The sequence below is a fragment of the Acinonyx jubatus genome, chromosome B3, assembly GCF_027475565.1.
Source record: "Acinonyx jubatus isolate Ajub_Pintada_27869175 chromosome B3, VMU_Ajub_asm_v1.0, whole genome shotgun sequence".
In the NCBI taxonomy this organism is placed as follows: domain Eukaryota; kingdom Metazoa; phylum Chordata; class Mammalia; order Carnivora; family Felidae; genus Acinonyx; species Acinonyx jubatus.
Window position 1 is genome coordinate 140321372 of NC_069386.1, and position 25602 is coordinate 140346973.

At 56.6% G+C, this 25602-nt stretch overlaps 1 protein-coding gene across 1 annotated transcript in view; it reads left to right on the forward strand.

The window, feature by feature from the left end:
- Positions 1–20272, forward strand: part of LOC106989215 (uncharacterized) — a 28484-nt gene extending 8212 nt beyond the window's left edge. The window contains exons 4-9 of the mRNA XM_053225111.1: positions 155–402; positions 3739–3921; positions 5615–5728; positions 10261–10435; positions 19503–19575; positions 19920–20272. Coding sequence (XP_053081086.1) covers positions 155–402; positions 3739–3921; positions 5615–5728; positions 10261–10435; positions 19503–19575; positions 19920–20132 — 1006 coding nt within the window. The 3' untranslated portion in view covers positions 20133–20272. The remainder of the gene's footprint in view (positions 1–154; positions 403–3738; positions 3922–5614; positions 5729–10260; positions 10436–19502; positions 19576–19919) is intronic.
- The last annotated feature ends 5330 nt before the right edge of the window (positions 20273–25602 follow it).

Below are 25602 nucleotides of genomic sequence, written 5' to 3' on the forward strand. Positions count from 1 at the left end.
TTGCTGCAATCTGGGTGCGGCTAGAGCAATTTGTCATAGAATCTGGGGGGCTCATTTTTCCGGCCAATCACTTTTGGAGAAATGAGCGCATTGCAGCAGAATGCGCTGACGTCAGAGACCACCCCTTCTGCGCCTCCATATAAACCCCACCCAGCCAGCCCCTAGCGCAGACGGCGGAGAGCTGGGATGGAGCGCGCCTTGGCCCGCCGGCCTTGGCCGCAGCTCCTCGGGAGACCCGGGGCGCCCACGCGAGACTCTCCCCACCTGGTGAGTGGTTGGCCATCCTTGCCCGAAAGGATGTGCAAAACGAAGACTACAGCCCTTCGAGGTTGGGCTCCGTCCTCCTGGCCATGCCGATGACAGACGCCGGGGACCTTCTCCTGCAGGCGGCCACCTCGCCTGGTCCCCGAGTGTCGGCAAATGCAATTCTGTCAGGCAGGAAAACCTCGAGGCACATTTTTTTTTTTCCTGGGGAGGGGGTGGGGGGAATCAGGGCCCTGTTCTTGTCCAGCCCCCTTAGCTTGAGGGCAGGCTGGGTGGTCGGGGCTCGCATTAAGTCGAGTGGGAGGAATCCGATCAGATCCCTGTCAGAATCCAGTATACCGCAGTCTCCCGGGTCTAAAACCCAGATTTTCCGTGCTCGAAGCCACCTTTAGAATCACGGAGGGTGGGAGATATGGCGGCGGGTGCAGTTTGCATGCCCCCACGAGTTGGGGGGGGGGGGAGCACGTAAAGAGAAGAGTCCCCCGGAGAGGTTTCCCCCCTAATTTTTGGCCAGGTTCTTGGGGGCCTGTAGGCGTGAAGAGTACAGGTTCCCGTCCGCAAGGGATTACGGATCCAAAACACACGGGTTTAGTGCAGAGCAGACTCTAGGCAAAATTTAGAGTAAAATTACAAACCGAGAGCATTTGGTTTCCCGTGATCAATCACTTTAATAGTGGAGAGATATGGCGCCCAAGTGCAGACGTGCCAGGAACCCCCGGGATCAGTTCCGTAGGGGAAGGCGGCTGGGGGGAGGGTCAGATCACTGGGGGCACTGGCGGAATAGAAGCAGGGGGGTGGGTTGGGGTGCAGAGAAGGTCGTGTCCTTAATCTGGGGGAGGCTAATCAAGGGGCAAGAGCGAAATACAGAAAAGGGGGCGTGTTGGAGGGTGTCTAGGTGCTGGGAGTTGGGAATTGGGGGTCGGGGGTCTTTTTAGCATTGCGTGATGGTCGCTAGAAGATTCTGACATGTTGCGGGCTTTTGACTTTTGATAGAGTCGTCTTTTGCCATTTCCTTTGTCCCTGTCAAGCCCCCCCACGCCGCCCCCTCCCCACTCTGGGCCGGCGGGCTTGGGGAGGGGAGGCGCGAGCGGGTTGCTACGTGGCAGGTTTCTGGAAGGTTCCCTCGCTGGCCGCCAGAGGGCGCTGGTGGCACTGCGGAATTTTGGGGGGCGGGGTGGTGAGGGGAGGTGGCCTTTGTTCTTCGGCTGGAGGGGGTCGAGCGCGGGATTTACCGGAGAATTCTGGATTCATTTACCTGAGGGGGGAATGTTTGGAGATCTTGGGGTGCACTGGGGAGCAGCCGTAGCATTCGCGCTGGGGCAGAGATGTCGTGATTCGCACTGGCTGTGTGACTTAGGGTGTCGTGGGAGAGCGTGGATGCAGATTAGTTTATTTTGGTTGGCATTGGTTTTGGGGTCTTATGAAGGTGGGGCTTATTAGAGCAGGATGAAGAAGTCGTGAAATTGTTCATTAGGTGCCATCGTGCAGGGTCTTGAAATTCTTGCTGTGGTCAAGAAGGGGAGGTGAGACTTGGCGGGGGGGGGGGCGGGGGGGTGGTCTATAGGGCTCTGGATGATTGTAGGTGGTTTTGCCTTTATATTATTTTTTTAGTAATACTGTTTTTTGCATCACGTGTCCAGAGACCACACAAATGAGTGAAACGGTGTATTGAGACCTGGGCCTTTATAATTTTAATTAATTTATGTTTAATTGGATTTCCCGAAGGTCAGAGCCAAGATTTCTGTGTTTCTACTTATTAAAAGTGGAATCGTGTTCTGGAAAGATCCTATGGCGAGTGCCTTCTTGATAGCCTCATACGTCTCCGGTGCATGGCGACCCCCACGGCCGGGGGGCGCAGAAAGACCCCTGGCCATGTGTTGGGAGGGGGGGCTGCTCCATGTCTACAGGTGGATTCTGGCAGGCGATGGCGGGCGTGGTGTTTCAGTGACTTGGCGACCCTGCGCGACGCGCTGGTATGAGCTTTGGCCTCCCCCAGCCTGAGACCTGTTGGGCGCCCCCCCTCCCCTCCCCGCCCATTCTATGCCAGCTGTGCCCCTGGCAGCTGCGGGCCAGGCGCTGCGGGGGCGCGGGAGGCTCTGCTGCGCGCTCGCGCGCGGCAGGTGGCTGTGCTCCGGCGTCTTGGGTGCCGGCCGCGCGCCCCCTAGCGGTCTGTGTCTGCAAATGGCTTTTGGCCCGCTAGACCCGGCTTCAGTTTGCGCATGCGCACACAGCTAACACTTGTGCCCTGTCAATCAAGTCTTCCTTACCCCCTCCCACTTCTCTCCCTCCTCCCCTTTCCAGTTCTTTCCTTCCCACCCCTCCCATTTCTCCTCTTCCCCCTCCCCTCCTGTTTTCCTCAGCCCTCCTTCCCCCCTTCCTCTCTCCCATTCCCTCCTCCCTCCACCTCCCTCCCCTTTCTCCTCCCTCCGTTCCCCTCCTTCTTCCCTCCTAACTCCTCCCTCCCCCTCCTCTCTCTTTCCCACTGCCCCCTCCCTCTTCCTCTGACTGCCCCCTCCCTCTCTCTGCTGTTCCAGCGCTGACCGTTAGAGGTCATCAACATGGTTTCTAATCTGGCCCCCTTCCCATGCCGTAGGGTCTCTTCAGGGATGACATCATCCGTTCACCTCCTTATCTTCAAGGACCACCTCTCGATGCCATGCTGCTGCCAAGGTGCTTGCTGCTCACCTCCACCTGATGGTACCTCAGCCCCTCTTTGTGGCAGTATATACTCAACCTGATGGGCAGAATCCCCCCTCCCCCCTGCCACTCTCCTTGCACCGCGCCTGGGCCCATTAGCAATTAAAAGACCATTTAAAATTTTAACTCATTAGTTTTTGCTGTAAATAACTCACTTAAATTTTAATGACTACCTCGACTTAGGCTTTTAAGTGGGTCCTCTAACCTTTGATCAATTGCAGAGGGCACTAGGAGTTCGACCCCTGGATGGCACCAGCGTCCAAAGCAGCCCCTGGCAGAGACCCCTTCCCCCCCCCCCCCACCGTGGACCAGGATGACGAAGGACGAAGAGGACCAGGACCGACCACCCAGCTCTCCCTCTTGGCTAAATGCTCCAAACCAATGCCCTAGTGAGGGGGCATTGGTCGTTAACCTCTGACCTTTGCTATCTTTGAACACTTTCCTATAAGTCTCCGCTTGCGTTAACGTGCCAGCGACCTGGAGTGTTTCCCTCCCCAAAAAGTTGTGGGTCTTTCTCCGACAACAAACCCATTGTTGCCGTTGCGACGTCCTGAACGGAAGGATCCCTTCGGGAACTTCTCAGGAGGGGGACCTGGGCCAGGGGCTCGACCAGCATCTCACTGGCAATTCCAAGGCCCATGGTGGGCTTCTGGAATGAGCATGAGCCCCGACGCCATGCTTCTCAACTGCCAAGGGCACCCCCACCTCTTCTGAGATCCCCCTGGGCTTTCTGGGGGAATGGGGCCAAGAAGGGTAACCTCTCAGGGTTGTTGTGAGTATTAAATGAGGTGAAACAGCCTCAGGCAAGGCCGGGCATAGAGGAGGTGACTGGCAAATGTTTGTTGAAACAGTTTGGTAGGGTCAGTCCTTTGCCGCCTCGTCACGTGTCTCACTCTTCTCGTTTATTCTCCCACACAGCGCTCCAGGCAGCCCCTCCCCACGGGGCTCTCCTTGCACCAGGTAGGGGTCCGCCAAGATGGGCATTGGGCTGGCCCGAGTAGGAATGCGAATCATGCATGTGGTCATTTCCAGAGCACTTTCTCTGTTGTCTGAGTGTGTTCCTCCCATGCCCTACATCCACGTGAACCAAGCAGCCTCCTTTACAGATGAAAACGGATTCGGCATTGATTTGAGTGATCTGAAAAGGTGGGTGGGCAAGAGGACGTGGGGGAACCCAGTGCCCTTCCCGTGGCACTGTTCACGGTGACAGTGAGGACACTGAGGCTGGAGGAGTGTAAGTATTCTGTCACGTTCTTGGCAAGAGAAGGGGTCAGAGTCGGATCCCGGGTGCCACTTGTGACTGCCCCTTAACCCCCTGGCCCGGAGTTCTACTAAGAGCCCTTTATTTCCGAAGACACACTTGGCAGTGGGATAGCCTGTTTGAAATCCCAGCTGTCCAGGGTGGTCTGGGGGGGTCTGGGTGGCCCCTCCCCATGCTGGTGCCATGTGCTGGTCCCACCTCTCAATGACGGTGTGACCTTAAACAAGTCACTTAACTCTTCTAAGCCCCAGTCCCTTTCATGGGCTAAATGGGGATTAAAAAAAAAAAAAAAAAAAAAAGAAAAAAAAACCAACACAACACCCGGTTTATCTACCCCACAGGGCGCTTTTGAAGCCCAAATGATGTGACCACTATGAAAGTGCTTTGTAAATCGCTGTGGAAATTGCTAGATACTTAACTCCTGGGGGGTTAGTCCCTCTTGGTGCCAATGCCCAGCCCTCTTCTCCTTTGGTCATAACAGCACCCAGTAGGTGCTGTGTGTGTTTGCACTCCATAAATAAATTCTGGGATAAATAAAAGCAGAATTAATTCAACAAACATTTTCCGGAACGCTGACAATGTGCCCAGCACACCGGGCCTGGTGTGTGATCCAAAGACGCTGCAAACAGTCTTCTGGAAGCTAATTGGGGTCCCCAATTGATCAGTACTTTCTTTCGTCCCCTTTTAAGCCAACCAGTTTTGTCCGAACGGGACAAAAACAACCCTGGCGCTTTAGAGAAGCCCAGCTTGGTGGAGACAATAGCTCCCGGGCATCTGAAAGGGGCTGATTGGATTATGTGGCAAATGATGGTGGAAGGGTGACTTGGAAGGTGACAAATGAAGTGGGCGGAGGGCTGCTTTGAGTTAATCCAGGCTATTAGGAGGGAACCTTTTGTCTTCCAGGGCCTGGCAGGAGCTTTTACTACAGGTTTTTACGTCCTTAATGTAAGGACGCGTAATTTATGGTCAGTGCAAATCCAGGCCCGGTGAGATTTGAGTGGGCTGTAAAATTGAGCGTCCTGCTACCAGCGAGTAATTAGAGGGAACATTTATGTCTCCCCTTGCGCTCCGCGAAGGCCTTTTGCCACCATCAGTTCATTTGAACCTCACAACTCCCTGTCCTGACCCGGGGCTGGCCTGCCACCTCCAAGGGGAGCAGAGGCCATCAAGCCTTCCAACTGGGGCCCCACGGCACGTTTGCACCCCCGTCACCTCTTGGGTGGCAGAGGAAGAGGCGTCCTCTGCGCCGGTCCCTCCCGTCTCCGACCTGTCCCCTGTCCGACTACTTCTTCCCTCTGAACTCCTAACTTTGCTCTCTCCACAGCCGGGCGCCTCCCAGGCCCCTCCTGTCCCCCTTTCCAGCCACGACAGCCTGTCTCTTTCCTTTCACAGCCAAGCTTCTCGAAAGGCCTGTCTACACTCGCTGTCTTCCTTCCTCACCTCCAATTTTCTCTTCAACCCACTGCTTCCTGACTTGTTCTGCTCCGTCGAACGGCTCTCACCCAGGTAATGACTTTTCTGTCGCTTAACTCTGGACACGTTTCCAACTCACGGACACACGGACACATTTTCGTTCTTTCCCTCCCGTGGCGTTCGGCTCTGGTTCCCTCGTCGACACATCCCTCCCCAGACGCTTCACAGAATCCCCTGCTCCTGGCTTCCCTCGTCTTAGTTTCTCCTAGGAACTGGACTATTCACATCTCTCTGGGAAACCTTCTCCTGCCCTCTTGCCGGGTTTGAGGCCTGACTAAATCGCCTGGTGCTGAGGCCTTGGGGTTGGTCGGTTTTTTCCAAGCCACGTTTTTCTCGGTTAAGGAATAGGGTTACTGATCTTTCCCCAGCAGGTCAGGTGGGATGTGTTGCAGGTAAGAACCGGGCACTATTTGAGGGTCTTGAAATAAGGTCAGTAAAGTGTTCGTGAGAAAATTGGGAGTCCTCATTAGCTTTTCTTACAGGTTAAGTTCCCACGGGGAGAACCAGAAAGGGAACAAAGGAGTGCAGGCTGGGGGGGGGGTGGAGAGTAGCTGAGAAAGACCAAAAAAAAAGAAAACAACAACAAAAGTAAGAAAAGACACTGAAGGCACTAATAAGAAAGTGGGGAAAGGAGACTTAGAAAACAGTAACGTCTCCCCAAAACCCCATCCAGAGAAAGTTTTGCCTCTCGGGTGGCTCGGGCTAAAAAAAGTAAACAGGAAAAAGGTTTTAAATTGATTATCCCAGTGACAAATCCCAGGAAGCTTTCAAATCAAATTGCCCCATTTTAGGTTTTTAACTCCTTCTGTCAAGTTTAACCTCTTTACCTCCTGCATCCTGGTGAAACCCTCCCCAGCCCCCCTCGCTGGTGATTAAATCCCGAAGGTACACGCAGTCTTTCAGGGAGTGAATGGCCCACAGAAAGAGCCCTCCCCCTCCCCCCAGCTGTGGTTTTCAGTTTTATTCCACTTTCCGCCCTCTTCCCTTAATGAACACAGGGCTAATCTTGGGCCTTGTCAAGGAAGAGGCTGCAGACATTAATGAGGTAACTGCTGGACTCCAATATTCGTCTCATAAGGAGCCCTTCTTTGTCTGTGAAGGAAAAACACACTGATTATCATAATGAGGTGAGCTAGCGTCCGCAGGCAGGGGCGACCGGTGCTTAGGCCACACTCCTAATTCTGGTGCCGGAGCGAGCCGGGTTTCATTTGCTCCTCATTTAAGTCTTTGCCTCTGTCCCAGCGTGGGGCCCATTGAGCAGGGTTGAAAGTTGAAGGCTGCTCTGGGACTGGCCGCAGATAGGGCCCCTTTGCAGAAGTTCCTTTGTTCGACCCTACCGCATACAGATGTCACAGTGGTCCAGGTGCTTCTTGTCTCCTGGCTTCCTTCTCCAGAAGCCCGGGGAATGGGGGTGCGTGTTTCCTACTGAAGCACGCACCTGACCTGTGGCCATCGCAAACTTCATTGTCAAGCGGTAGAAAAAGTGCCACAGCCTACGTGCAGAACCCGTGGAATTCTCCCCCAGCCAACACCCGTGGAATGCCCCCCTCCTGGTCAAGAACTAGATGGATATTAGCGCCCCATAGGCCCCCGCCCCCGCCATGGACCGGCATGGTTTGGGGTTCACATTTGACTCCCACATACTGCCGAGAGTGAGCTTCAGAGGGCCAGCCGTTTGTCAGGGTCACTCAGTGAGCCAAGTGCACAGAGGGGACATTATAACTCCTATCCGGCATCAGAAGCAGTTAAGTCCCTGCTTTTACAACCCCCTGAGTCTCCCTCCCCCATATGCCCTGTGCCTCACTGGAATGCACCCCGCTTTTGTCCTGATTTGAACCCCCCCCCCCCCCCCCCCCAGAGCCCATAGGTGTCTTTAGAGCCTGAAACTTGCCCTTATGTGTCCCAAGTTCTGGACTTTTCTTTCCCTAAGGCAGATCAAGATTAAGTCACTCCCAGTTCATCAGACTCATGCCAGACCTGCCCAATGGAGGAAAAACAAAACTAAGGGAGAAGGAAGGTGTTTGGAACAGGGGCGCTTAGAAAAGGTGGGAGGGGGCTCATAACTTACCTGTTGGCCAGAGATTCTCTGGCATGAGTCAGAATGAGCCCCTCTTCGAGTCTGCCAAACCAACTGTCCCCTCCATACACATTGAAGGGTGTCCAGGTGACCCAGATGTCACCTGGACGAGGGGACTGGGAGTGGATGGGCACCTCTGAATATAGGGATCCCACCAAAACCTGCCCCTCTCAGCGTAGTTACTGGAAAGAAAAATAGAGCAGTTCCTGGTATTTCTGAACAAGAGGACTTTTAAATAGGAAGTTAACCACAGGCCTGTTCTCCAATGCATGCTAGCAATTAAGCTACAAGCCCCCAAGTCCCTAATATTCCAGCATTTGAGAGCCTGGGGAGGGGGTGAAAGGCATCTGTTAGCCAGGACCTTGGGGTTTGGTGCACATTCCTGCCACCCTGAGTGCCTGGCACATGATGACATCTCCCCTAAACTCTGCCCCTGCTTGGGTTTCTGGAAACTCAGTCAAGCCTTCCTGAGGCCACGAGCCGAGGGGACTGAGCTAATTGCTCCCTTGAGCAGAGGGGCGCCCCTTTCTAACTTGTCCCCTTGTTTCTGCGGTACCTGAGCAGGACCCCCCCCCCCCCCAGACTCTTCTGGTCCCGGGGTCCAGTCTGGGACCCTGTGTGAGCTTCCTGTGTGAGCCGCCCTGGCTCCCAGAACCTACTGGTCTCAGTGTCCCTCAGTGAATCCATTCCAGAGGCTCTGGAGTCCCAGGAAGATGTGGCTTCACCAGGTGGGAAATGAGAGAATGCACGAGGCCAGGAGATGCCCCCACCCCTGCCCCCGATTCTGAGGTTCTGTGTTTCTGCTTTTCCTGTCCACCTCTGTTCTCCATCCCCTCCTCTCCTCCCCTCTACCTCCATCCGGTCCCCTGGGGGTGCCCTAGGCCGGCCCATGTCCCCTCTGGGTGCCCTAGCTCCAGCCTGGCACAAAGTGGGGTTCAGTAAGAGTATGTGGGATGTCTGTTTGGACAGGTGAGTCAGTGAAGGACCCGCCATACCTGTATGATGCTAGAGGGGAGTCTTTGGGAAGCAAGGAGTTTCAGGTAAAAGGGTGGAGGCTGGATTTCGTCTCACTGAGGGGGAGTGGGCATCGTCCCACCCCCGGCCCCATTTGAGCTGGGCCTTTCTGGTCTCACCCCTTCATTCACTCAGGCGTCCATCCCGTCATCCAACAGTTGATCCTTACTGAGCAAGCCCACGGCCCGGCCCTGGCTTGGCCCCTGAATCCCTAAGTGCATCCCTTGATGGCCTCTGCCTCCTGGGGAGGGCTGGCTTGGGGGTGGGGGGGGGGATGGCGGTGTTGCTTTGGCTGAGGACAGCCTCTCCCTGTTCGGTGCCGGAGCCGTGGCCTCCGGCTCTGTGGAGAAGGCAGGCAGGAGGGTGTGAGGGGCAGTCCCGGTCTGCCTCCCTTTGGCCAGTTGGCCCCCCTTGACCTTTGATTTAAACCCTGGAGGAAACTTGAACCTGTCCATCTGCAGGGCTCTGCCCCCCTCCCGCCCTCTCTGCCTCCCACCCCCCATCCCGTAGCTGAGTGCTGGTGGCTGTCCTGGACCCCCCCCCCCCCCCCCCGCCCTACCGCTCAGGACCGCGCGCCCCTCGGGCTCTGGCCACACGGGTCTCCCCCTTGAGTTGGCTCCGCAAACCGGACCCCTTCCTCCATGATGCCTCCCTCCCCCTGGGGCTAAATCCAGCCCCTTTGCCGCCAGGGGGTTGGCTGGGGGGGCCTGTCCCATGCAAAAGGGCAGGTAGCCGGGACCCTCCAGGGAGCTCTGCAGCCCCCGCCTCTGCCTGCTTGCCAACCTGCTCTGCCCTGCCTGCTGGCCAGGTCGACCCACCTGGAGCTCTGTCGCCCGACCTGACCCACGCGCCCCTTCCCCGTGCTCGAAATCACCGGGCTCGTGACTCTCTTGGCCTCACTTGTCTCGCCGTCTGCAGTTTGGTTTTCTTTGCTGAGCCCACACCGGTGGTTGCCTGGCCCCTCCCGCTGCCTCGTCTGTCCTCCACCTGCTTGCTTTCTGCCCTTCTGTCGGGTCCAAATACTCCTCTCCCTAAGGACCCCCGTCCTCCCCCAGAGAGTTTGCAGCCGGTCTCCAGTGCTCACGGGACAGGCCCCTGCTGGCAAACCACCTCCCCCAGACATCCTCGGATGCTTCCTCCCATGGGGGTGGGTGGGGCAGGGCCACCATGGCCGCACCCAGACTTCGGTCCCGCCCCTCGCCCCCGTGCCTCTTGTCGTGTCCCCCTGGGTGTTAGCCACAGCCCGTCCCTGTGAGTCCTGGGCTCTGCCACGTCCCAGGCCTCGTGACCGGTTTGGGGGGCTGCCACCTGGGCCCGTGGCCTCTCCTCACTCCTCTTCCCATCACTGCTCATCTCCACGAGCCACCTCCTTCCACCGAAAGCCACGCTGCAGGTGAGACGGGGCTCCAAGCCTTTTCGAGCTTTTCCAGAGTGCTAGCCTCGCCGCAGTCCTAAGTTCCTGCGTCTCCTCCAGGTCGGCCCTGTCCCTGGCACGCGGGCCGCAACCTGGTTGGGTCGGCCGGAGAACCAGACAGAAGAGGCAGGAGAAGCCCCCGGAGGAGCGCCACCCTGCACCCAGCCTTCCTCCCCGATGCTCGCCTGGCGTCTCGCGCCCAGCGCTGTGCCTCTCCGCTCTTTCCTGGCTCCGGGTGAGTTTCTTGCTTTCTTGGGACACCAGGATTTCGCTGGTTTCAGCACACGTCTCTATTCGAGAAGTGCACATTTAAGCCGGGGAGGGGGCGGCTACCAAGAGTGGAGCCTGTTCACCAGGCCTGCGAGCTGGGTGTCAGCGGGCTGCCTGGCACCAAGACCCTGGCCGCCTGGAGCCAGCGTGAGCGGGGCTCAGCCCGGCCAGTGCACGCTGGGGACCAGGCGCGGTGAGTGAGGGGTGTCCGGCTCTGGCCGGGGCCCCCGAGAACCGGCTCGGGCCAGGCGCACGGTGGGTCCTCAGGGAAGCTTTGCTGAGCCTGTGGGTGGCATGCAGGGCAGAGCGTTCGCCTTCTCTGGGCTCCGAGGCCCAGCCAGAGGGCCAGCGTGGGCATGTGGAAACAGGAAAGCGTGTCCGCCTGTAGCCAGAAAACGTCTGTCCCCGAACGCCGTGCTGCGTCAGCCCCTGTGTGAATGCTGGGGTCTCCCACACGAGGCTTTGACGAGTTCTTCTCTGGGCCCCTCTTCCTCACCCCTGAAATTGCAATAAGCTGGGAACGCTCGTGTCTGTTTAAAGAAAATTCGTAACGATAGAGAAGAATTATAGCCACACGGTTCACTCCAGCACGGATCATTTGTTTATCCTCACTTACTCCAGACGCATTGATGGAGCCAGGGGGGTGCTCAGGGCTGGGGCTCCTTTGGGCTGCCTAAGACCAGCTTTGCCTCGAGGACCAGAGGGTCTAGCCGCGTTCCCTGGGAGATCCCACACGGTGATGTGGCCCATGTGGCAGCCAAGCCAGGTGGACGGGAAGAAAGGGAGCTGGGCTGAGGGCACTTCGTGTTTTGGGGCCCCAGGAGCCGAGTCTCACCGCGGGACAGGAGGGTACTGTGTCAGGGCCAGCAGGCCATGGGGATGTGCCAGCGAGACTGGCTGTGTGCCTTGTGTGCCCCGCATCGGATGCTCCCGGGGTAGCCGCTGGGGTGACGAGCGAGGGCAGTGCGACTCCCCTGGTGGTCCAGGTGGGGGGAACGGCCTGCTGAGGCTACCTCAGCCTCCCAGACGTTTATGGAGCCTCGGGTGGGTCCCAGCAGCGTCCTTGGTCCAGATGCCAGCATGCCCCTTGGTGCCTACACCCGGGGCTCTGCGAGAGGGAAGACGATGATCGGAGCTCCCTGCCAGAGTGTGGGAGGGTCCCCTCCGGGTGCAGCAGCCCGCGGGCCGCCTGCTGTGGACCCCCAGGGTCCCTGCACCGTCCGCTTACATAATGGCTTTTCATCAGACACGGGTTTCAGAGACAGGCCTTCCACAGCCTTGCCCGTCTCCCCGGGAACGGAAATGAGGTGTGCGGGTGATTTTTAAACACAACTCCGTGCAGGCAGCAAGGGGCAGAGAGAGGTATCCACACCTGGGGGCTGTTGCCTTTATCTGCTTGTTTTCGCTCCCCAGAGAGCCAGTCAGGCTGCGGTGAGGCAAGGAGTGTGTGCCCAGGGCTAAACCCAAGGAAGGACACCGGGAAGCCCCGCCCTGTGATATTTGCTCCCTAGCTGGCATTTGCTGAGCCACCACCTGCAAGCACGGTGACGTGGCAGAGAGGCCTGGGAGGGAAGCTTTACATAGGGCGGGATGCAGGTCTGGGGTGTGGGGGGGGGGGGGGCGTGTTGTTTCCGGAGCTTACAGAGCAAATCCGTGTAGCTAGTCTGAGCCAAGTGCCCATGGTTTCTGGGACATCTCAGGACTCCCTCGAGCTGGGCTGAGCTGAGGGGCAGAGTCAGGTGCCTAGCCAGTCCCAGACTTTGCCAGCCCCCCGCCCCCCACCCTCCACGGCAGCCTGGGATGACATCTCTTTGGGCCCCCTTGTATTTCAGGTGCACTTGCGAATATTCGGTCTCGGGCAAACACGTATTTTTGCGTGTTGTACATATTTGGGGTTTTGCGTGTCATTAAGTGGAAAACAGATGAAGACTAGATCGAGGGTTCTTCTCAAAGAAGTTAAAACGCAAGCTCGTCAATCAGCCGTGCGGTCGGACGTCCCAGGAATTACAGAACGGCCGTTGTTAGGTGTTGAAAGAAACGGCATTTTCAGGAAAATTCTTTTTTGATGGATTGGCCCGTCCCTGGGCGGTGAGATCCTGGCTGGCCGGACAGAGGGCGGAGGCCCTGTCACTGGCAGGAGCGGGGTTCTCTGGCCATTTGTCATGTGCTAAGTTGTTTCCCGGGGCCTGTCTCTAGCTGGAGGCTGCCGGGAGGGCACCCATGTCAGAGGGGGGATGGTGGTCTTGTCCGGAAGCTGGCCCTCCTGTTCTACTGGCCTGCCCCTGGGTAGGTGTGAAAGGGAGCCCAGAGCACAACTCAGCCTCTGTGCTCCTAGAAAGGCACCAAGCGTCCCTCTGCCCTGCATTTTCCCACCTGCAGGTTCCTTGGTGGGGGGAGGTGCATTGAAGCTTTCAAGGCCCCTGACCTTGTGACTTGTGATTCAAATCCCAAATGCATTTCCAAGCACATTTCTCCAAATCATGTCAAAACCTGGCAAGACTTAAGGGCACCAGGATGCATGTGTTTCTTATTCATTTACATGAAGTAACTCAAATGTGTTTTTTATGAGCAATCTGACTTCTAGAAAGAGAAAAAAAAAAATCTACCCATCTTTAATGAGCTTGCTAATGAATTTTTCCTTGAAAAGAAGAAGGCGGCTTTACACAGAAGGGGGTGTGGAGAGAGACAAATTAAGGTTCCAAAGGGTTAAAGGGCAGCGGGCAATGTGGAGACCAGCATTGTCAGCTGAATGGCAAAGGGCTCGCGGCTCCGCGGCTCCGGGGCAGTGTCTTTTTAGAAGACCAGAGTTTAACACGGTTGTAGATGAAGGCCCAGGAGCCGTGCCCCCTTCCCTCCGCTGCTTTGAGCCCTGTCCTCTCTCCTAAAAGGGGAACAAGGAAGTACAGCCTGGCTCCCATCTCTGGGTTCGGCAGATGGAAAATTCTGGCAGAGAATTGTATCTTTCCCAACGAGGCCACCTCAGATGTGGGGTTCCCATTTTGAAAGGGAGACCCAAGCGTGGGTGGGGAAGGAGGGGGCGCTCCCTCCACGGTGCCTTGGGTCCAGGGGACAGCCCCGGGTCCCTTGCGGCTTTGCGAAGCCGGGCCCTTAGGGAAGGCTTTAGAGAAGGACGGTGTTGGAGATGCCGACTCTGGTTCTTGGCGTGGAACGAGTCAGTGTTTCGGAGCCAGGAAAGGTGTGCATTGAGAGAGCCACTGTCACTCCCTTGGGAGGAGGTTGGACACCCTCGGGCCACTGCAGCAGGACAGAGCAGTGCCAGCGAGAGGGGTCTTGAGTTCAGTTGGATCCAGCCGAAGTGGGGAGGACCCATCTCGGGGGGAGCCCATACATCCTGGAATTTCTAGCGTCTTCTGGATGTTAGACACTTGGTCCCATACCTCGGTCCTCACTGTGAAGAACTGATCGCCCCTACCCGTGCTTTTGGGAACTGAGTGGTGAGAAAGTCTCCAGAGATATCCGCGTTTGTCTTCCCAGCTCCCTTGCCCACCCCCACTCCCAGTCCTGGGATCGTGAGGGACCAGGGAGCAGAGCCGGTGCTGGGTAGCTCAGGCTGGGGTCGGCCCCACTTGGGATGCGTGCGGGAGGGGAATTAATCAGGGGGAGAGGAGGGTGGTGGAGGGTGTAGTCGTGGGTCTCTTAATTGCTCTCCAGTTTCTTTGGGCTTACAAACAATCCAGATGGAGAGTTCTTAAGTCCCCCACCCTGGGGGTCGGGGGAGAGGACGGCTGCCCACCACCTTTTGCCTGGCTTCTCTGCGCAGTGAATAGGGTCTTTGGCAGGGGCTTAAGGAGGGACTCTTAGCCTGGGAGCTCCCAGGGCCGTTTGAGGCAGAACAAAGGCGCAGGCAGAAAGGAATGTGGGGGAGCCCCCCATGGAGAACAGCCACCTGGGGATAATCGGGAGGGCCCAGTGCACATGAGTTTTCCCAGGTCCTGTGAATACGTTCTTTCAATAGAAGGTGCCTTTTCTTCAGATGAAAAGAAGAAAAGTTCAGTCACCTTCCCTGGAACGGAGTGTGTGTGTGTGTGTGTGTGTGTGTGTGTGTGTGCTCCCTCTGGGGCTGCGGCGGCCCCTGCCCTTGTGTGTGTGTGTGTGTGCGTGTGTGTGTCGGGAGCTGCAAGGCGCAGACAAGAGGCCGCACAATGACACGGTTAAGCAGTCACCCCAGCAGCGTGACCTCAGACACGCTGGTGCTCCTCGGGCCTAAGGGCTTGTATTCTGCAAGTTTCTCAGGAGGAAGAAGAGTCCTTGCCTGCAAACAAGGATTTGATCAAACCGGGCCTCATGCCCGAGAGAAAGCCGGGGAGGCAGATGGGGCCAGGGGGACAGGACTCCAGCGTGGAAAGTTGGAGAAGGACAGTCAGAGGGGCTGGAGGCTGACCACGTGTCTGTGCCAGGCGTGCGGGACTCCGCTGGGCGGCTCCTGTCTTCGCGGCTCGTTCTCTGGGCCATCCTGAGGGTGGACATAGAGTTGTTCCCAGCAGGTTAGGAAAGAGGGGGCTGGTGCTTGCAGTTAGGGAGGGTGGCGGGGTCAGCGTGGCTCACAGGGCCAGGGGCAGCCCCCAGCAAGGGGACCCTCTCGGATGGAGGGCAGAGAGCTTGCCCCAAACTACCCTGAGGGCTCCGCCCCCCTGGACCAACGGGGCGATACCCCGCCACGAAAGGAAGGGGACCCCGTCCCAGTCTTGGCCAGTGCCTCTTGCTGCTGGCTTCTGGGCCTCCATTTTGCCATCTGTAAAATGAGGCAGTAGCCTGTCAACCTTGCATGGTGTTCTGTAAGGCAGAAGGAGCACGGGATGTCAGCTGGGGAGAGGCCAGGGCCCCGCTTCACCAGAGTGGGAGGACGGAAGGCCTCAGGTGTCCAGATGGGGCCCCCGCTGGCCTCTAGGGCGCACTCCCACTACTCAGCACTGGTCACTGAGAGGAGGAAACTCTAAACGGGTGCTCTGAGTGCAGCAGCCGCCCTGGAACAGCCTTCGGGAGACCTGGTTCCAGCCCGGGCTCAGCCCCACCTGTGGGTGTGACCTTGGATCCTGTCTCTGGCCTGCTTGGCCTTGATTTTCCCAACTGCAACATGGGGCCATGCAGGATCGCGGTCATCGGAGGGCCCTTGGAGCTCTGGCTTCCTTCTGGCTGCCTCAGTGGTCCTCTGTGGTTTGTCTGTTTGCTTGCTGGGTCTCTAGAGTCCGAGGGCCCGGGATTACCGGTCCACTGCTGTCCGGCCTCCTCTGCTTTCGAGAGGAGACAGAGACCGGAGAGGGTTGATGCCTTGCTCCAGGTAGCAGGCCCTGGATGTGAAGCCCACTGCCAGTGGCTGGCCCCCGCTTGGCCAGCACGGGCAATGGGGTTGCGGTCATTAGCCAGTCCCCACGGTCTGACACCCCCCCCCCAGCCACTTTTTGACCCCAAGATCCTGATAGTGCTCACACCCCAAGCTAGCTCCGAGGGACTGCCTGTGGACGCTGGGGCCGGAATGGCATTTTATAGAGCGTTTTACCAAATGGGTGGGCCGCCGGCCAGGCCTGGAAAACCCTTCTGGGCTGTGGGGTGGTCACCGTGTAACGGAGCCGAGCCGGCCCCGTGGTGGCGGGTCCCAGGAGGGTGTGGCTGCCGCACCTGCCCCTGTGGCTCACCTGGTGCCCTTTGGTCACGAGACCCTTGGCAGCACCTATGTTGGCGTCCTCGCCCGCTCGGCTGAGAACTTCCCGAAAAAGCCATCAGGGTGGTAACTTCTGGAAAAGTGATCAGTCTCCAGGCTTGTGCTGGCTGCCCGTCTCGGACCCAACTTGGAAGCTGTCTGCGGCTCTCTCTCTGTGTTTTCGGCTGTGATAGTAAACGGCTCGCGGGGCCCCGGGTCGGTCCCGCACCGGGTTATTGCCGGAGCGGGCTGTGGCCTCTGTTTTGTGACCTTGGTGGCAATGGTACCTGGAAGCTGAAATGAGGAATAGCGAAATTGCCAACTTCAATTAGACCAGCGACTGCCTTTCCTGGGGCTGTGCCTCCACCACTGCTCCATTAACCGTAAACATACGCCAAATAGGCCCTAATTCTCTCTAATTGCCCACTCCTGAAGCAAAGAGTGAAATTCCAGGAAGAGGCATATGTAAACATCCTCCATGGCCCCGCCAGCCAAAATTAGAGGGCTGATGGGGGCCAGCAAGAGAGGGGCCATGATTTCAAAAGATGGCCCAATTACCTCTCCCATTTTCATAAATGGGTCCATAATGTCCAGGCCCCGGTCTTCACAAAGGTACAGGAAATTAGCTTTGCAAAGAGCCTGCGTCTGTGAGGGGAAGTTGTGGGAGGGTGGTCTTTACTCAACAGGTAGGAAGGCTGAGATCTGAGGCGAGCCTGATTATTTGTATAAACTACAGGCTGTATTTCTGGAAATCACCATTTTATTGGAAATAATCCTTTTAACGTCTCTCCCTGCACTACACATCCACGAGTTATGTGTACCAAAGGCATGCCAGATCAGTTGGGTCCTGCTTGCCTCCAGAAAAGAGGAACTTTTAAGACCTTGAGCTAGAATGTTCTAATCCTGTTAAGCCACGGAGGAGGTTTCTGGGGCATCCACCAACGCTTCCTGCGTGGCTCGTGAGTTCAGTGCACGCATTTGTGAGGTCTGAGCTCAAATGCTTGTGGCGGCTGTTCCCCTGGACCCTGTAAGGAGGCCTTGTGTTTTCCTCTGGTTCCAGACAGTGACTCATCTCTGCAGCTTTTCTGACATCTGTTACGATTCCAGCCTGGCACTGCGTTGTTATACATCACAGCAAACGCGGGGCTGGTGCCCACAGCTTTGAAACTGTCGCATGACTTTGCCAGGGCTGTGTCTGCACAAGCAGCCTGGGGTCTGCGTGAAAGTTAATCAGGGACAGTGAGGAACCCCGGGGAATTCTTGGAGCCCCCGGGGCAGAAGCAGGAAGAGACCCAGATGCCCCGAGCTACCTCTGATTTCCCTGGTTCTGGTAAACGCACCAAAGTCCTTTCCCCAACTCTTAGTCCCACGGGAGGTGACAGTGCCTGGGGTCTTGCTGTGCGTTCAGGGTCTGGAGTCCCATTGTCCCCTTAGGACTGTGGCAACCATGAGGGGCGCACCCCAGGCGCTCGCAGGCCCCTGGGGAGGCCTGGAAACTGTCTCGGGTGGTATCCAGCTCAAAGTGGGAGGCCCAGAGGGGCACCTGGGTGGCTCCATCGGTTGAGCATCTGACTTCAGCTCAGGTCCTGATCGCAAGGTTTGTGAGTTCGAGCCCCGCATCGGACTCTGTGCTGACGGCTCAGAGCCTGGAGCCTGTTTTGGATTCTGTGTCTCCTACTCTCTCTGCCCCTTCCCTGCTCACACTCTGCCTCTGTCTCTCTCAAAAGCAAATAAACATTAAAAATTTTTTTTTAAAAATGGGGGGCCCAGAGCTTTTACCTAACCAGAGTCTGCCCTTGGTCAGCCACCAGCTTATATTTATTAACATTTATATCTTAAAGACTATTTGGTTTTTGTTCATAAGATCAACCGATTAGGGGAAAACAGTGTTTGGGAGGCTCAAGGCCAAGGAAGGAATTTTTAGGAGGATTTGGAAACAAGAGGTGTGCCCTCCTGTGTCCTGGCTCGAGTCCTGGGTACACATTGATGGACGCTACTGAGAATAAAGAGGTGTAGGCAGTGGGGAGATCCCCCAGGGCTTAAGTCAGGGCAGGGGGAGTTGCAGAGGGCCTCTTCCCACCTTGGGGCTCCCTGCCTGCACCCGCTCTTGCCCCGACCTCTGGCTCCGCCCTCACCCACCTCAGCTGTCACAGACCACCTTTCGGCCACACCTCCTTACCTTCACTAGACTCTACTGAACACGTGTGCAAAATCGACTTGCTGAAAATAACGTTTTTTGTTTTATTTTATTAAATTTTTTTTAATGTTTATTTTTGAGAGAGAGACAGAGAGAGACAGACCATGAGCGGGGGAGGGGCAGGGAGAGGGAGACACAGAATACGAAGCGGGCTCCAGGCTCCGAGCTGTCAGCACAGAGCCCGTCGTGGGGCTCGAACTCACGAACCGCGAGATCATGACCTGAGCTGAAGTGGGACACTCAACTGACGGAGCCCCCCCCCCCCCCCCCAGGCGCTCCTGTTTTGGTTTTTAACAAATTGACTTCCTTCCTGAGCAGTCTTAGGGTTACAGAAAGAGTCAATGGCGTCCACACAGACCCCAGTTTCTCCCGTCGTTAACACCTTGTAGCGTGGCGGCACATTTATCTTGCTTGCGGAGCCCATCTCTGATGCGTCGTCATTAGCTAAAGTCCAACGCTGACGTCACTGGATCCGCTCTCGGCCTCCTACGGTCTGTGTGTTTCACAGATACGTAATAATGTGAGTCTACCATTAAGCGACTCACTTTTTGTTTAAACTTGAAGGCAAATGCTCGAAACTGAAGGTTGGCTGCGCCTGGCCGTGGCTCTTGGTGGGGCTGATGGAAATTTGTACGTGGTTATGAAGGTGAAGGTGTTTGTCCAGACGCCACGATCGTCCATCCTGTGACGTGTGCGCTGTGGTTTTAGGACACGCTGTCCATTAAAGACCCCGCAGCCCACTCCTCTCGTCTTGCCCCTGCTCACACCCCCATCCCGCTGGCTTCTCCCTGAGCACATGCTGTGCCTCGGCTGTGCCCTCCGTCACGATAGGATGTCCTTCCAGGGAATCTTCTCCCCACCCTTTTGGCGTCCAGCTCGGCGGTCACTCATGCAGTGGCTCAACATCTTTGGGCTCCACAGAGTAGTACTTGGATGCACAGGTAGCTCTCAGCCAAGGGCTCTTGGGTCAGGAGCCTCGTTCCTCCTCTCTGCCTGCCCCCCTCCCCATCCTCTCCAGACTCAGAGGAAGCTGGGGTGTGGAGCTTGGCGGGAGAGTGAGGGTACCGAAGAGAGAACGGTTGGGTTTTCCCAATCCCACACTCGCTAGAAGCTGGGGAGTCCCTGCTTGGGGTGGGTGAGCTTCCAGGGCAGTGACCCAGCGCTTTCTCATTCCAGTCGAAGCCGCCATCTGGAATTCTCCACGGAAGAGACCTCGACGCGCGACCCGGCACCCTCCGGCTTTCAAATCGTAAGTTGCTGGAGCGTGGGGAACGCATCTGTGGCCTCGTCACTGAGGGTGGGGGGGCTGCCTCCCGGAGCACACTGCCAGGCAAGCCCCGCGGGAGGGAGTGGTGAGCACCGGCCAGTGGTCCGCTCACGGGGAGGTGGGTGCCCAGCGAGCCACACTGATTGCAGACCTGGGGGGGCTTGTGTTCTAAGGCAGGACCCCCCAGCCTCCTTGTGTTGTCTCTGTGGCAAAAGAATTCTATAGGCGGCTTCGAGTGCCGGACCCCCAAAGAATTCCTTCTCTTTCGATCCTCTACCTGAATGGCCCTTTCATTATTGAGTGTCCCTTTGGCTCTTGTGCCCCAGGGCAGACTAGGACGGAAGTGCCCTTGTGAGCTGGGGGGCCCTTCAAAGGGCCGAGGAAAAAACGCGGGCCGAGGGACCAGCCTCTCAAACGGGCTTCGAGCTCCAATGACCTTCGCTCACCCCCTTGAAATGTCTGGAAAACAGAATGGGCAGATTTTCTGTCTTCAAAGTTTCCGGCTAAGTCTCTTCAAGTTCTTTATTGTTTGGGACTGAGACACTCAGCAATGGTAATGGGTAGTTGCTTTTGTATCGGCCTTGAAAGGCCCAAATATTTTCATATTGCTACAGACAAAGCCGTCTATTTAGAAATGAATGCCATGTCTGTCGTTTCCCACTGGGGAGACTGTGTACAACGTGTGTGTCTCTGTGTACTCGAGGGTCTTGAAACAGGTTTCTCATGGGGATGCCCATTCACTGGGGTCCAGGGGGAAGCACCAGGGAAGAGTCCAGGGGCCCTAACCGCATACCTGTCCCGGTTTGTCTAGGACGTGAGCCCCGGGAGGGTCTGGCTGCACTAACATCTACTGTGCCTGTGCCTGAATGTGCCATGTGTATGTGTTAAGGACTGTGGGGCGCGCACACCTTGGTGACCAGCTTGGTGGGAGGAAGCAGAAAGGTCGAAGACTGTGGACGTTCCGTTTGTCTTGTTGGGAGGTCATTTCACTGGTATCTCTTACGTGGTCCAAATAAGCGAATGGATGGATGAATGAATGAAGGCACCGGGGCACGAATAAACAAATAACTAGGTGGGGAAGTGAAAAAGCCAGGATGAGAGTACAATGAGCACGATCCCATTCGATGCCTAGGAGATTGATACAGGAAACCAACAAAATATCGAATCACCGTGTAAAGAGAGCCACACAAGAACCAGTATCCAGTCACCACGGACCAAGGCGTACGTGTGATTCAGATAGGTAGTCCCTGAGGTCTATCGTAAGAGAATAAGACCCGAATGGAAGCAAGAATGAGTAGGAAGGGGAAATGCAGAAAGCAGTGGTAGACAGGACCGTATCGTATGCTTAAACCTTTGCTAAGAGGCTAGATCTCACGTGAAGCGTCCGTAGCAGAAAAGATAGTAAAAGGAGTGATCCGTCAGGGCGGGAGGAAACTTTCGGAGGTGACGGATAGGCTTATGACAAAAGATCGTGGTGCTGGGGTCCCCGGTGACGCTTCTCTCCAGATTCACCAGGTTGCGTACATTAAGTAGGTACGGCTTTCTGTATGTCAAAGCCAAGTTAAAATGAAAACGAATAAAGAGAAGGCCACTGAGAGAACTCGCACTGTTGACGATGAGAGCAGGAACCTCATCAGGATGAGAAGGTTCGAGAAAGAGGGAGCAGGTGTTTGGGAGGGAGAGCGAGTGCGGCAAAACGCAAACAGTGAAGGAAAGGAAGAAGGGTAATTTCCTTGGACGAGGGGGTGAACACATACATAAGGAGGCCTGTGTCAGGTTATTGTAAACCAAGCATGACGACGGGTCCACGTACGTGCTCCTGGCATAAGAATAAGTAAGTGGCAGAGAAGGAGTTCAAAGAATCGTTAAAAAGAGAGAGGGAGGACCCAGGACACCAGAGAAGAGAGTTAACTTCTACCAAAAGTTTTCTAACTCCGGGCACACATAAATAAATCAATCCCAAAAGGAGAGAAAGCCAAAGAGAAAGAGGGAGAGAGGGAGAGAGCGAGCTCACGGTGGAAACGCCTGGACCCAGATGGGAACACAGCGTGAGGGGCTTGTGGTGTCGTCCGGTGCTGGGAGCTGAGCCTGTCCCCCGAAAGGGTAAAAGAAAGAGAGAATAAAGTAAAATTATCTAAATAAAAATCAAGCACGGAAGGAAAAGTCACAGACGGTTGGTCCAGAAACACATTAATGGGTGAATAAATTCAGGCAGGAAGGCAGTGATGGGATTACTGATAGGAGACTGTCATGCGTCCAAGCTCATGGTTAGTCCGTTCTACAAGCCGTGGTGCTATCGATAAAATAAGGAGTCTCTAAATAGACAAGTCAGTCTCCAGAGAGACACCCGGGGTGGATGGAGTGAAGGGTGCTGGGCCCCGCAGGAGCACCTGCTGGGTGTCGGCAGGGTGGTAATTCATCTCATCTGGGCACCCGAGCACCAGGAGAAGGCAGGCAGGGGAGTGGGAGGGGACAAGGGAGAGAAGCAGAGCTGGGGCAGGTGGTAACAGGGTGGCGGCGACTAAATGGCTAGGTGGGAGGTCCATGGGGGAGGGCAGGCTCAAACTGTGGATCGTAATCGGTCCAGGTCTGAGCACTCACCCCATTAGTAGTGGAGTAAGTAGCTGAGAAAGAGAAAGAAAACAAGGAAGGGAGAATGAATGGAAGGAAGGAAGGAAGGAAGGAAGGAAGGAAGGAGAGAGGGAAGGAGGGAGGAAGGGAGGGGGAGGAAGGAAGGCAGGAAGGGAAGGAGGGAGGAAGGAAAGGGGCGGAAGAAAGGAAGGGAGGAAAGGAGGGAGGGAGGAAGGAAGGGAGAGGAAGGAAGGAAGGGAAGGAGGGAGAGAGAGGAAAGGAGGAAGGAAGGAAGGGGGAGGAAGGAAGGAAGGAAAGGAAGGAGGGAGAGAGGAAAGGAGGGAGGAAGGAAGGAAGGTAGGAAGGGAAGGAGGGAGGAAGGAAGGGGGAGGAAGGAAGGAAGGGAAGGGAAGGAGGGAGAGAGGAAAGGAGGGAGGAAGGAAGGAAGGTAGGAAGGGAAGGAGGGAGGAAGGAAGGGGGAGGAAGGAAGGAAGGGAAGGGAAGGAGGGAGAGAGGAAAGGAGGAAGGAAGGAAGGGGGAGGAAGGAAGGAAGGAAAGGAAGGAGGGAGAGAGGAAAGGAGGGAGAGAGGAAAGGAGGGAGGAAGGAAGGAAGGTAGGAAGGGAAGGAGGGAGGAAGGAAGGGGGAGGAAGGAAGGGAGAGGAAGGAAGGAAGGAAGGGAAGGAGGGAGAGAGGAAAGGAGGGAGGAAGGAAGGAAGGAGAGAGGAAGGAAGGAAGGGAGGCAGGCAGGCACCATGACGCTGCAGGGGCAGGGACCATTTGCATGTGGCATTAGGATTCAGAGGTCCCTGGCAACTGAGCGCCAAAGATCAAGAGAGCCAAGAAGGGAGAGAGACAGAGAGAAACGATGGAAACCGGCTGGGGAGGTGGGGGGACCGTTGACCACAGATGATCACGTGTCCAGTTAGGCGCACCTGTCATCCAGGAGCAGAAAAATAGTTACTTAACTGGGGAGAAGGACCTGATGGATGTGTGGGCATTTGAACGAAGGAGCGAAGAAGAGAGATTTGCACTGACTGACGAGGAGGGTGCCTGATCTCTGAAAGAATGAAAGGCAGTAAGAAAGATCAGAAGGGTGGAAGACAGAAACCAATCAAGATGGGGGGGTGGGGTGAGAATCAAAATTAAAAAAAAAAAACAGATTCAACAGTGAAGTCTATGAGAGGGTACTGGTTTAGCACCAATCGCCCACATTAGTTCAACTCTGGGGCCCCAGAGTTTACAGATAATAAAACCAATACCATAGATACAAGACTGAACATGGCCCATGAACGAAAAGTGAATACCCACATAGGTATACGAGAGAGAGTGCCATGCCTGACATGAAACTGGACTCCTGACGTTGTTAAATAAACCCTAAACCAGATCACCAGCTCGAGGAATTAACGAGCAAAAAGCAGCCCCACACGGACAGCGCGGCGAAGGCCCCGGGAGCCACAGATGATAGTTAATCCAATTCTGTGCACCTGAGGTCCATAAATAAAAGAATGAATATTGAAATAGAAGGGTGACAGAAAGAACGAGTGGACGCAGGAAGGACTGAATTGTGAATGGAGATGCTTGCAGCAGCCAGGGAGAGGGCTACCCTTTGGGGCTGTCGGTCATCCGACTCCAGGCCCCCGAGGCCCCTGAGAGCGACAAGAGAGAGAGGAGGAGAGTGGAAGGAGGATCCGTGAACGGTGCCGGGGGTGTGTCTGAAGGGACAGGCTCTGCTAGGCGTGGTGGTCAGGCCGTCCTCGCACCGAGAGGTCGACGAGATGGACCAGTCCCAGTTTCTAGAGCGAGGGAAGTAGAGAGGAAAAAGTAGCAAAGGAGGAAAAAGGGAAGATAATGCACGTTAAAACGATCGCAGTGACCGATGGAGAGAAGAGAGAGGTGGTCCAATCAGGGCTCAGGATTAGGTGACGTACCCCCTCCTTCGATAGACAGATGCATTACAGCCTTCGGAGACTAATAGAAGACCAAGGAGACAGCCCACAGGCAAGGCTGCATGTCCCTGCACTGTCCTAAGGTATACGCAGTGGGGGCCCACGACTGCAAGAATAAATACCCAAGTGTCAACGGGGACTCAGTGCCAGGCACGTGCACGCACACGGGCAGGCAGGGTGCTTGGTGTGCACGGACGGGGCCTTGACGGGTGGGCTCTCTCGCGGGGGGACCAGGAATCGAAGGAAGAGTCAACACGGAGGGGATGGTGGGACGGGGGCTCTTCCTCCTGTGGGGAGGAGCGACAGCAAGCTGGGAAGGTGAGATCTGGGGCGAAGTAAAAGAAGGGAATAGGGGACAAGGAGGCTGGGTGAACACATGAACAGGGCTGGGAAGAGAGGTCTGCGGGACCGAGGCTCCGATTAGATCGCAGCCGCGCTGTGGATGCCCATAGACCAGGGAGTCAGGTGTAAAGGGATGAACGGAGGAGGAGCTGGAAGGGAGGACGGAAGGACGGACGGACGGACGGACGGACGCACGGACGGATGGACGGAGGGAGGGAGGGAGGGGCCTTCCTTCCAGCCACATGAGAGGGTATGAGCTCTTGGCATGCTGTGTCCTTGGCGCACGCACTTCACCCGGCGGGGGGGGCTGGCTCGGGGGTCCCTGGCCGCAGAGTGCCATTGCGGTATCCTGGCTGCGTGGGCCATTCGACCTCCTCTCTCTCATCCTCAGTTTCCCCATCCGTGAACTTCGAAGGCCATCAGCTTCCTGCTTGGATTGACTGGGGGGGCACATGCTCTCCCACCCGTGGGCAGCGCCCTGTCCAGAGCCCTGGGCAGGCGGGAGGGCCCAGGCCCTGGCCCCTGCAGAATGTTGTGTGAACAAGGGGTGTGGGACCAGGTGGGTGTCTTGGCCCCTCCCCGGGCTGGGTCACCTGTGAGGGAGGCTTTTCCCGCCAGGGGGCAGCAGAGGGCAAGGGAGCAGGAGGCCCCGGGGCCAGTGGGCAGTGGGCCCTGTCTCTCGACCACGCTGGGTGTGGCGCCACTCACATCCGCGGGGCTGTGTGGGTTAGAAAGTGGCCAGGAGTGCCCGAGAAGGGTGACCCGGGAGCCCAGTGACCCAGGCGCCCAGAGGCAGATCACCAGAAACCTTGTTCATGCAACTTTCTGAAATGAGCCCGGGTGCCCTCCGGCCCGGTCGGCTGTGGGGCGGGCCGCCTGCCCTTCTCACCTGGGGGTCTCAGGCAGGTGCACCTCAGCCCGGGGTTGCAGAAGTGGGCCCCGGGTCCCGGCCCCCTTGACATGGCATCCCCAGAGCCCGTTTCAAGGCCTTACTGTCTTCTCGACTGTTTTCCGATGTACTCTGTATTTCGGCAAATACCACTCTTGCCTTGTGTGTTGCACTGTCTTCCCTCCTCCCGACCTGCCCCGCCCCTCCCCCTTCCCCCCCCCCCCCCCCCGGGCCGTGGCAGGTCTGGAGGGTTGTGTCCT